We start from the raw sequence: 12,922 nt of genomic DNA on the forward strand, positions 1-12,922 counted from the left end.
AATAATCAATTTAAAGTCTCACATCTACCTCCGATGCACGTTTGGCTACATGACAAGCATACATGTCGAGGACTAACATGTCCTTTGGGCCACCAGGATATGAATCTTGAGCGGGAAACAACACATCCTGCATCTCAACATCCTTATACTCCTCTGCCTCATCCTATTTGGACAGTACTGCTTTGGGCTCAGACTCAGGGACATGCTCAGGGAACAGGGGAGGATCTAGACATTCAATATATATGTGGCTAAAATTTCAATGAAATAATAATGCAAACTTATTAATAATAAGAAATAACATTGTTTGATGCGATACAATTACAATCAAAATTGTCTCTTATCCATTTGTTGAAAATGATCTAAAATAACCTCGTTGTTAATTGTTAAAAGAACATGTATTTCTATATAAGTTACAAGACAATCATTTAACCATTGATCATCCATTTTGTTACATAGTTGGCTCTTCACAACTTTCATAGTTGAAAAGCACGTTCAACGCTTGCCGTTGCTGCTGACAAAAGCAAAGCCAACTTCAAAAACTTATAAACCATCACAAATGTGTTGCACTTAATTGTTTCGCGCGCGCAAGAGAGATGTGTTTTGATACAGTTGTATGTTTTATTTTTTATAAAAAATATGGGAAATGGTCGTGTGGCTTTGGCCACACATGACCAAACGTTGGGTCTGCCCCTATTAGGGACATGCTCAGACAGTGGCACCTGCGACGGTCTGGGTCTATCACCTGTTGCCTTACTCGCCCATTCATTTTTAACCGACCTCTCTCGCGTAGTCAAGGCAGTCATGGTCGTCATGCCACCTCTAACGCGATTAAGGTGTTCCCCCGTATTTGATAGAAATAAAACATATATAGATAAATCAATAAATTGAAAAAAAAAATCCTAAGAGTGTGTTTGGATGGGGGAATGTTTTGAGGAAATGTAATGTTTCGAGGGAATTCAACTACTTTGAGGTGAATTTATTAAAGTAGAGTTTCTCAAACCTAGAATTCACCTCAAAGTAGTTGAATTCCCTCGAAACATTACATTTGCTCAAAACATCCCCCCATCCAAACAAACTCTAAGGTGTATTGGATCATGATTCTAAGATTTTAAAAGACTTTTTTTATCATGAAAAAGTCTTGTGTTATTCAATCAAGACTCTTTCCGATTTAAAAAAAGTATTGTATTATTCAATCAAGATTCTTTGTCATTTAAAAAAAGTCTTGTGGTATTCAATCAAGACTCTTAATCACTTAAAAAAAGTCTAGTGGTATTCAAAATCATTCAAATTTCAAATGATTGTTTAATAAATCAGATTTTGATGGATTTTGTGGGATTTCCTAGTAAAATTTTAACATGAAAAAGTCTTTCATGAAAACATGAGATTTCTTAGGATTGTTTTTTTCTTAAGATTTAACTATCTCTTCTTCTCTCTCCTCCCTTCTCTCTTACTCTCTCTTTTGCGCGCCCCCCCTCTCTCCCGTAAAAAATAAAGTAAAATAAATAAAGTCTTAAATGCTCAATTGGTCCCTTAACTTGATTTCAAGTATCGGGTTGGTCCCATAAGTAATAAAAAGTCTGTTTAGGTCCCTTAACTTTATTTAAAGTATCAGTTTGGTCGTTTCTGTTAATTTAATTCAAAAAAACGTTAAATTTTGATCCTTTAACTTATTTAATTAGTATTAGTTTGGTCCGTAAACTTACCGTTTTTTGAATTAAATTAACAAAAGGGACCAAACCGATACTTTAAATGAAGTTAAGGGACCTAAACAGACCTTTTAATATTTATGGGACCAAATCAATACTTGAAATCAAGTTAAGGGACCAATTGAGCATTTAAGCCAATAAAAGAGTCTTTTTTTAGATTTTGTAAAAGAGAGTGTGTTATGATATTTTTTTCAATTATTTCTTAAAATTCATAAAATATGTTGAAATATCTTGAAATCCATAAAATCATTTTAAATCCTTTAAAATCTTATGAATTAAATCCATTAAAATGTTTAATAGTCTTTTAAAATCATCAAAGTCATCAAAATCCTGCAAAGTCTTTTAAAAATCCTAATCCAATATACCTACACAAATCAAAATTCAGCACACATGACTCTTTTTGAGATTATAGAGTTTCTCAAACCTAGAAATTGAAACCCTGCATATTAGACAACATCTTTGGAGCTCTTATGATACCTTAACATTCATTCACAATCTCCAAATTCTGAGACCATGCGGTAACCCATTCATTGTTATGTGATAGAAATTTCAATGTTGAATCATTTTGAAGAAGTTTGAACTGTGAACATTCTGTGGAATTGTGCACACAATCCCCCCAAACAAACTGAAACTCAGTAAGTAAATCATTCATTCATCATTATTTCATTACCAATGTATCATTTTCTCATTGCTAGATTCACTCATACTCATAGAACCCTTCACAGACACAATACTTTTTCTCTTTTCTCTGTTGTTTGCAACACAGATCAACATAAAGGTGACACCTTTACATTGTTAAGTCTCATAAACTCATGTGGGTTGTCCCCTGAAAAAGCCCTTAAACTTTCAACAAGGTTGCAACTCATAAACCCTAATGGCCCAAATGCTGTTATTCAACTTTTCAGAAGCTATGGTTTCTCTGATTCTCAGTTATCAAGCCTTGTTAAGAAACACCCTTTTGTACTTTTATCAAAATCTGATAAGACACTTTTGCCAAAGCTCAAGTTTTTGCAATCCATTGGGGCTTCAACCATTGATTTCCCCAAAATCTTGATTGGTGACAAGTTTTTGACAGCAAGCTTAGAGAAAACAATAATACCTCGTTACAAGATTCTTAAAAGCCTAGTTTGCGATGATAAAAAGGTAGTTTTAGCTTTGAGGCGTGGATCATGGAACTTTTATAATGATTCCATGGTTAATGATTCTGTTCCGAACATTGAGGTTTTGAGGAAGCTTGGTGTACCTCAAAGTTCTATTTCCAGTTTGGTATCCAATTTTCCTTGTGTAGCATTCACCAAGCATTCTAGATTTGTTGAGGCTGTTAATTCAGTCAAAGAAATGGGGTTTGATCCTTCGAAGTTGTATTTTGTTTTGGCGATTCGAGTGATTGTAAGTATGGACAAAGAAATTTGGGAATCAAAATTTAAGATTTTCGAGAAGTGGGGCTGGTCAAGAGATATTTGTCGTTTCGCTTTCCTAAAGTATCCTGAGTATGTGATGATCTCAGAGAAAAAAATTATGAAAACAATGGACTTCTTGGTGAAGGATGTGGGTCTTGCACCAGAAGACATTGCTACATGCCCTGGGATTCTGACCCGCAACTTGGAGAAGACACTTGTCCCTAAATGTGCTGTTATCAAGATTTTGAAGTCAAGAGGTTTAGTAAAGAGTGGTTTGCGTGTAAGTACCTTTATTATGACAAGTGAGGAAAAGTTTGTGCAGAAATATGTGACCCCATTTCAGAAAGATTTGCCATTGTTATTAGATGCATATAAAGTTCAGAAATCAGATTGATCATTTGAATATGCTCTATACTTTGAAGATATTCAGTAGTTCTACCTGATTGCTCATCATTTTTATGATTTTCATTTATTGCTTATTGGTTTTAGCACTAAGTCATAGTAAGTTACATGTTACACTGTGTTTGTTTTGTTTCATTTCACTTGGCTGAGCACATTAAACTAAGATTCACTTCATTCGTCTTATATGACGAGATTGTTTAATTGTCTACTTCTTTCTGCACAATAACATTGTTATACCATGGTGAAAGTTTAAACTTATAAGAATAACTGTTCAATTCACTTAAGTTGCTTTCAGCAGAAGGTAACTAATTTTTTTATTACAGCATATAGTAGAGACTAAGCACCACGTATATCTCCTTCATGGGAGACTGTCTTGAATTGTTTTAGCATTCTCTAATGCAGAATTTTGTGTGTAACGGGCTACAAGATTCCATATAGTAGCCCCTTCAAGTGTTTCTTCCAATTTTTATCAGTTATTAGATTATCATGTTACTAGCTGTATTTGTTAATGCGTGGCGAAGGTGAGTTTTTTCTCCTTTTCCTATTATATACTACCATAATTGAGATTATACTAACCTTGATTCTTATATTTTTGGTCACTATCTCATGTTATGTTATTGGCTTACTTATTGTTAATACCGATTCTTCTATGATATATGCCGATGAGACAACTAAAGTCATTTACTTGGTAATGTTTTTACCCTTTAGTACATTTAACTTGATCATCATTTGGAGTTCATGTATACCATTAGACATTAGTACATTAACTATTTTAGATTCCTACATTTATTACAAGAATTTTTTGTTTGATGCAATTCGAAGATGGATTCACTAGGCTTATAATCCATTGTAATCAACAAGGGGGTGATGAAGGCGCTCATACTCCTGCTTTTCTTGCACTTTCTAGACCCATCGTTTCCCAGGGTTTTGAGTGGAAAGAGAAAGCAGAGAACTTGGAAGTGGAACTTCAGCAATGCTATAAAGCTCAATCTCTGTTATCCGAGCAACTTGTTGTGGAAGTAGCTGCGTCTAGAGTTTCAAAAGCTTCGCTTCAAGAGAAAGAATATGCGATTTCTGATATGTAGAAGGAGTTGACAGAATTGAGGGATGAGTGCTCTCAACTAAAGACAGATTTGGATCAAAAGATTAAAGAAGTAGACTTAGTTCTGAGCGAGAATTCAGAACTAAAAGCACAACTAGAGCAGATGACTACTAAAGCCAATGAAGCTGAAGCTGAAAATAAGATGTTGACCGACCGCTTGATGTTAGAAAAGATGAAGGATGCTGAACGCCTAAATGAGGCAAATGCACTATATGAAGACATGGTTCAGCGGCTAAGGGCTAGTGGTCTAGAACAACTTGCAAGGGAACAGGTGGATGAAATTGTTCGTCGAAGTGAAGAAGGTGCTGAATTCTTTTCACAGTCAAACATCCCTTCCAATTGCAAATACAGGCTAAATGCACATGAAGGAGGTTGTGCTTCCTTATTGTTCGAGTACAATTCTAGTAAATTGATTACTGGGGGACAGGATCATTCAGTTAAAGTGTGGGATACAAATACAGGATCCTTAAGTTCTAGTCTTACTGGCTGCCTTGGCTCAGTATTGGATCTCACTATCACCAATGATAATCGATCTGTTATTGCTGCAAGCAGCTCAAACAACTTATACCCTTACTGGACACACAGATAAAGTTTGTGCGGTTGATATTAGCAAAGTTTCGAGTCGTCTTGTTGTCAGTGCAGCTTACGACGGTACTATAAAAGTTTGGGACTTGATGAAAGGTTACTGCACAAACACAATCATGTTTCCCAGCATCTGCAATGCTCTTTGCTTCAGCACAGATGGACAGACCATATTTTCTGGACACGTTGATGGTAATCTCCGGTTATGGGACATTCAGAGTGGAAGGCTGCTAAGTGAGGTTGCTACACATTCACATGCCGTCACGTCAATATCCCTTTCTCGAAATGGAAATATTGCATTGACCAGTGGAGGAGATAATTTGCACAATTTGTTTGATGTGTGATCTCTGGAAGTTTGTGGCACATTACGAGCCACAGTAAACATAGTGGCTTCTAATTGGAGTCGCTCGTGTATCTGTCCAGACAACAATCATGTTGCTGCTGGGTCTGCTGATGGATCTGTCCATATATGGTCAATATCTAAAGGTGAAATAATCAGTACTCTGAAGGAGCATTCTTCTTCTGTTCTCTGTTGTAGCTTCAGCTGACAGGAATGGAATTGTTTCCATCTGGTCATAATGGCTGTGTGGTAAAGCCCTACGTTACAATTTTAAGAAAATCTAACAGGTATGGGATTATTTCCACCTGGTCATAGTAACTGGTAAAAAAGAACAACTTTATAGTTTTCAAATTGGCTGGCTGAAATCTGTATTAAACTGTTCCTTGTCTAGACAAGACACCATTTAAATTTTTGAATGATGTATATATCAATTTTTTAACAAAGTACTTTCATTTAGACAAAAAAAATAAAATAATAATCAACAAGGGGTTAAAATTTAGGAATACATTTTAATGTTTTTCTGATAGTCACATCTTATAGTTTGTTTCAGTTTCTCAACTGTTTATTTTATCTGCTACTCTTGTTACTTAATTCAAAAAACATGTACCATTATTCTTTGTTCCGCGATGCACGGTTATTCAAAATTCAAAAATATAATACAATGGATGGTTCATCATTGGTAGGGTAGAGACGCTTCATCACCTCCCTTCTCTGTCTCTACATGCCAAATTTCAAATTGATTCTATACATATGCTGATTTCTATATTAGTACCTTCTATCCCTAACCATAGCTGGTGAAGGGGCTTCTCTTTGTGGCCATAAGGATTATCCTTAATTAACAACAATGAAATTAGAGGTATTTTAAGCTTAATTAGTTTCTACAATATTAAATAATACACCAATAAATGTGTGGACAAGCATGTGATTTGAAATCCTAGAGATCATTGGCTGAACTGAACTAATTAATTGACCATTGGATTCTGGCGTTATATGTGGATATGGTTGTCTTCTTCGGTTGGAGTTGGAAAGATAACAATATAGTTTTGTAGTAACTCTTGATTTCTATTTCGATTCAACTTGTAAGGTGCGGATATTTTCTATGGTTTGGTGTTATTTTATTCTACAAATTGAATTATTGATTATGCTCTTCATGTCGTTAAATAATTGAGAAAATTCTTGTCTGATACTTTTTCATGTCCATTGGTGTTTGGATCTTATTTTTTGTATATCATTAGAAGTTAGGATGCATGTTTGATGTTTGACTAGTGTAAGTCCCTACTTTATGTCACATTGCACAGTAAGGTGCAAAACAAAATGATACTTAAATTAAAATATGACACTATTTTAAAACTAATTAATATTGTGCCTTCTAATTTTCCATTTTTTCCAATGTATGCTTGCTTGCTTGCCCTTTATTGTTCATTGTGTTGATAATTCCATGGAAAATATGCATCTTTCTGCTGAGACCCACATATTATGTTTCTTATTCTTAAATTATGCTTTGTCTGGTATTGTTTTTGAAGATATTGACTACGTACTGTTTCTTCTCTGCTTTGATTTGAGTGTCTACTTAAATACTGATTTATATTTTGTAATACATCAAACAATGACAAGTTATCTTATGGATCAAGCAGTATTTGTGGCTTGTGTAGCTGTTAGGCATTATGCCACTACTCCTACTTAAGTGTTCTAAGGGTTTACTATAGAGAGAAATTTCGAAACAAGAATTAGAACAGACTTGTGTTAGCTAGTTGGTTGGCTGTCGGCTGTGTCCGGTATTCAAGAATCCAGCAGAATTTGGCAGCTGTAATTTGGTATTCAAGAATCGAAAAGGTATTCATGAGTTGGCTGTAGGCTTGAGTTCGGAATTAGGCAGTTGTGAGGAGTGATTGGTTGTTCTCTGTTTCAGTATTTCAGTTACAATGTACGGCTTACAAAACTACGACTCAGGAAGATTTTGGTGTGCTGTGTTTTTCTGTTTAGTTTTTTATTAATATTTCTTGTTGCTGGTTGCGGTTCTGCTTGTAGAGATTGGTGTACATTGCTGTTGCTTGTTGATTCTGCTTGTAGATTTTGGTATATTTTTGGTGTACTTTTGATCAATTTGATTTTTCTGCTTGTACATTTTGGTGTACTTTGGATCACTTTGATTCTTATTTACCAGAGTCTCCAATTTATGCTATTTTTGTTGTCATTCAGGTATGCACTTTGGAGGTTTTTCATAATATGTTTCATATACTAAATTATTGAAATTTATGTCTTCTTTGACTCAAGGGTAGCACATATTCTATCAAGTTATTCCTTCTGGTACATTATGTGTTGAATTTTAAGACAAGGTTCTAATGTTTAAAAGTAGTTAGTTTTTGTTGGATTTTAAGTGTGAGTGATTAAGTACTACTTCCTCTGGAATGAAATATATTTTTGTTGGGTTTCAAAAATCAATTGCAGTTCATAATTTGGATTATAGAATATGAACTGGTAAAATACTGTTCAGATTGTATAGTCTGAACTGTGTCAGCACAAAAACAAAACCCGTGTTCATTAGTTAAAACTTTTTTTTGGTAAATTGATGAATCAAGTTTGATTTAAACATGCATCAAAATAAATTATAAGTAAAAAATTTAATGGAAGTATATGAAAAAACACAAATGAAACATAAAATAAAAATCGTATCACCAATATCCAAAGGTTACAACAAAAGGTCCAAGCATAAATTATCCAAATTTTACAACAGAGTCATAAAACTACCGAGTATCATGGTCACCCCTACCACCCCGCTGCCTCCAGTGATATATCATCTCTATTCGAACCTCATCCAAAATTTGATCCAAACTCAGCCATGCCGGATTTCCACTCTCCATCTGACCACCGCCTATTATCCCTCAGGCATAGTCTATGATGTGCCATACCTTTGTGCTCATGTGCAGCTGCTGCTGGTCCCCTTGCTCCTCAACATAAAATGATTTTATTTTATGTATGGTGTTTGAAAATGCTTCAAATGTGCTGATTACGACAAAAAACCTTCAAGAATCACACCATGTGGGAGATTCGGATTTTGAATGGTGAGAGGGAAGTTTTAAGGGGGAAAACGTAACTTTTGAAAAATGAAAAAAGTTTATGAAATCTACTTATGTATAGAAAAAGGTTTCGCATTATATAACTCGAAAACTTTTAAAAACAGTTTAGATTATATTTTCAATCATATATTGTTATTTTAATATCAATTTATATTTTCAAAAATAATTTTACCATTTACCAAAACACAAACCAAACTGATCCTTAATCATTCAAATTTTCCTTACAACGACAATCATTATCCTTCAAAGAGGTATGTGCATCCTATTAATTTCTTTATCACATTATTAGTTGTAAATCAAATTACTCGTTATTCAAGTGAAGTATCACATTTTTTAAGGTGATTGATTAGGTGTCACACTCATATGTAGAAAAAAAGCATCTGAATATGTATCATTGTCGTTATATACATGTAGGACTTGAGTTTCAAAGTAGGGTCTTCAATTCTATTAAGAGTTTTGGTTTAATTTTGCTCCAAATAAGCTTTTGATATCTGAGAATCGTTCAAAGCCAAGAGATTTTCTTACATTGTGTCAACTAATCTAGAAGGGGATGATAATATAGACAAAAATAAGAAGAATATTCTAATATTAATTTCCGTTGGTGGACGCGTCTTCTAGATTGAAAAGTAGTGTAGAGGCAAATATTGACCAAATTTGACTAATGAAATTAATATTGACCAAATTGGACTAGTGAAATTTGACTTTGTGCCTGGATTGTGTGGAATGAACGAAATAATCGTCTGTTTAATAATGTAATAACTCACATCCCCCGTTTGTTAGACAAGGTAAAGATGTTGTCCTTAGGTTGATTGAAAATTAAAAAAGCTATCTTTGTTTTTGGTACCCAACAGTGGTGGTCATGCCCTCTTGTTTGTTTGGGTATTGACAGGGCCGTCTTAACAAATTCATAGGCCCGGTTTTAATTTTATAAGGGATGCAAAAAAAAAAAGTCTGGGCCCCAAAAAAATTTAATAAGTCATTTAAAAAAAATAATTAAAAAATACACTTTAATGGATCTTGAACACATGACCTCATACTCAACAAAAATGACCACACCACTAAAGCAAGCTGTACAGATTGAATTAATTTGCTTTTAATAGATATATAACCATCATTTTCGTGGCTTACATATAAAAAAAAAAAATTTGGGCCCCAAAAAATTGGAGGCCCGGTGTCGTCGCCCATCCTCGACGGGCTATGGGCCGGCCCTGGGTATTGACTAACGTAGTCCGGTTGGGATGGTTTGTAATTGTTGTAACTCTTGGACTCTGTGGTAGTTTCTAAGGCACACCTTATGCTCTAGGGACTGCTTTGTTATATATTTCATTTTGGCTTTTTAAAAAAAAAATAAAAAATTGTTACAAAAGTTAATAAAGTGTGTGGTACTCGTAAATTGCACTATTCTGGTTAATCCAAAAAAAAGAGTAAGATATTTGTAGTATTCTAGATTCAATGGATATGGCAGGGTATTTATGAATGACACTTTTTTTTAAAAGAAGATTTCTTTAAAAAAAATTATTTTTTCTAATTACCTAGAATATTGATACATATAAATATTAACACAAAAATATCCATACATTTCACTCTCAATTTAACAACAATTTTTTTTAATCAAAACACCATATATAACATTAATTTCCCTCTTCCTCCTTTTATCAATAATGATGATGATGTTCATAGTGGAAAAATTCAAAATTTCATGAGTTTCAATGACGCTTATATAAGAGATCCTCCAATACTCACTTCTTCCTTGGTGCGGAATAATTTCATCTCCTATTATGCAACGTGTTAGAGTCTATTCTTCCGTTTTAAATTATAAGTCATTTTAAAAAAAAAAATTATTTTAAATTATAAATCGTTTTACAATACATCAACTTGTCACTATTATGAACAAAAATCTATTTTTTAGATCTATTGAACAACTAATGTATATAGTCTATATTATAAACCACACACGTCACATATTCAACGAATATAAAAAAGTTGATTTTTGTTTATAACAGTGACCGAAAGGTGTAATAATAAAATATTAATGTTACTTTTTATATTATACCATTAACCTATTTATTACTCGTCATTCTCTCAATTATTTAATTTATCATTCTCATACTATTTAAAACAACTTTTTTTTTTTTTGAACAAGTATAATATCTCTTTCTCAAACAAAAGTAATTATATTTCTTAATAAATGTAAAATGTCCAAAACAACTTATAATTTAGAACAAAGGGAGTAAATGTTCTAGAGAATGTTTGATAATGTTATTGAGATGAAATGTGTTGTGATAGTATCTTGACGTAGTTAGTTGTCAATTTAGAGCTCAAATCTCATACTAAAACTCAAATCTCATACCAATAAATTTAGATGTGCATAACAAGGATCAACGGGAACCATCAATTAAACAAATCAAGCAACACCAATCAACAGAGTGCAAAGCAAATCTACAAGAAAAACCAGAACAAAGAAATAAAAAGGGTAAAGAAGCAAGAACAAACACACGAAAAAGTTGATGACCTAGCTTGACCCAACAATGACTTATATATGTGTAAGAGAGCTCTCAAATCTACTATCAATGAGTTTCTTACAAAGAGATACAAAAAATGTTACTATAAATTAACTTCAACAAATTTTCCAAAAACAACGTAATTTCTATCCATTTTCCAATCTCCTCCCATGAATAAGAGATTTAAAGAATTTCACTCACCTAAAGTGTTTACAATATTTCTCAACCCATGAATCTCATCCAAAGACCCTCAAATCTCTATTGTGTATTTGTATATTTAATTTTGAATTTAATTTTTTAATGATGCATTGACCGTATCATGTCTTAAATTTTAAAAAAATTATGTATCACCGTATCAGTATCGCATCCATATCGTGTGTATTTGAACTTCGTAGTCAAAGACCTTACTATCTAAACTATTTATTACTAATATAGTTTGGCTTATTTGGTGTTGTTGGAATAATTTGAAGTTTAATAAACATGTGCTTAATCATGTTCAACTGCAAAATTTGCTTACTAGTGCCATCAATATATCGGCATCAAACTTCAATGTACTATGAAATCTTCTATACTTTTATTTTTTTTTATTTTTTATTTTGAAAGAATGAAATCTTCTATACTTGATTCTAAAATCATACTATATTTTTTTATGGTTTTTTTGTCACCCCCTTATGCTCCAAAGGTCATTAAAGTTAGTTGAATTTCTCCTCCTAACATGTGGCCTAAAGGTTTATCTGTCTGTGGTAGAATTTTTAGAGACTTTATTAGAGGTACATTTGTGGGTGAGTTTACTTTTAATTTAGGCATTTTTACTTTTCTTATTGCTGAGCTTAATGCTGCTGCGATTATGACCATTGAGATGGCTCATGATAGATTTCGAGGTTTACTTGGTTGGAATGTGTTGGAACAGTGTACCATGTGTTCCATCAGAATGTAATACCATGTTGAGCATCTAAGCTTTCTTAACTTTTTTGGCTTTAGCATTGGTTTTCGATCCACAAATGATGAACGATTAATCCGGGTCATGCGTAGAGGTATGACACATTGATCAAGCGTTGTTCCCTCTGAGAATCGAATCCGATATTCTCCAAATACATCATTGAAAGGAGCTCCTTACCACTTGAGCCAAAACAACTTGGTTTAAACCTTTTACATGCCGTTAAAAAGTTTTATTTTAAAATATTTCATATATATATATATATATATATATAAGGTAAGAGCAGGGCCGTCTTAACAAATTCATAGGCCCGGTTTTAATTTTATAAGGGATGCAAAAAAAAAAAAATCTGGGCCCCAAAAATATAAATAAGTTATTTAAAAAAAAAATATTAAAAATCACACTTTGGTGAGTCTTGAACACATGGCCTCACACTCAACAAAAAATGGCCACACCACTAAAGCAAGCTGTACAAATTGAATTAATTTTCTTTTAATAGATATATAACCATTATTTTCGTGGCTTACATATAAAATAAAAAAATTTGGACCCCTAAAAATTGGAGGCTCGGTATCATCGCTTAGCCTCGACGGGCTATGAGCCGGCCCTAGATAAGAGTCTTGTTAACGAATGCATTCATACATTTTTTAAGCATTCCTAATAACAACAATTGTAGTGATAAGCTTGATAACATGAATTTTCAATGTAATGGAGTAATTGTTGGGATTCATTGCTAAACTGTACTATGAATGACTTTTTTTAGGTAATACGATCAATCTCTCTAACTTTAGTTTTTGTTGATTTTCTTTGATTAGTGTGATGTTGCCTCCCATCTTTTTGTTCTTTATTTGTTATAAATAATATTCGTTGGATGA

The 12,922-nt window shown here is 33.2% G+C and overlaps 1 protein-coding gene and 1 pseudogene across 1 annotated transcript; both read left to right on the top strand.

The window, feature by feature from the left end:
• Window positions 1-2,077: 2,077 nt before the first annotated feature.
• On the top strand, window positions 2,078-3,787 carry LOC25491192 (uncharacterized). Its single transcript, XM_013599072.3, has one exon. The coding sequence runs from the start codon at window positions 2,379-2,381 to the stop codon at window positions 3,498-3,500; it is 1,122 nt and encodes a 373-aa protein (XP_013454526.1). The 5' UTR covers window positions 2,078-2,378; the 3' UTR covers window positions 3,501-3,787.
• A 496-nt stretch (window positions 3,788-4,283) lies between these two features.
• LOC25491193 (autophagy-related protein 16-like) lies at window positions 4,284-5,975 on the top strand (annotated as a pseudogene).
• The last annotated feature ends 6,947 nt before the right edge of the window (window positions 5,976-12,922 follow it).

Source organism: Medicago truncatula, chromosome 4 (assembly GCF_003473485.1).
Source record: "Medicago truncatula cultivar Jemalong A17 chromosome 4, MtrunA17r5.0-ANR, whole genome shotgun sequence".
NCBI classification, from domain to species: domain Eukaryota; kingdom Viridiplantae; phylum Streptophyta; class Magnoliopsida; order Fabales; family Fabaceae; genus Medicago; species Medicago truncatula.

Bases quoted from the DNA above. Each gene is read 5' to 3' on its own strand.
- LOC25491192 (XM_013599072.3), top strand. From the start codon at position 2,379: ATGTATCATTTTCTCATTGCTAGATTCACTCATACTCATAGAACCCTT.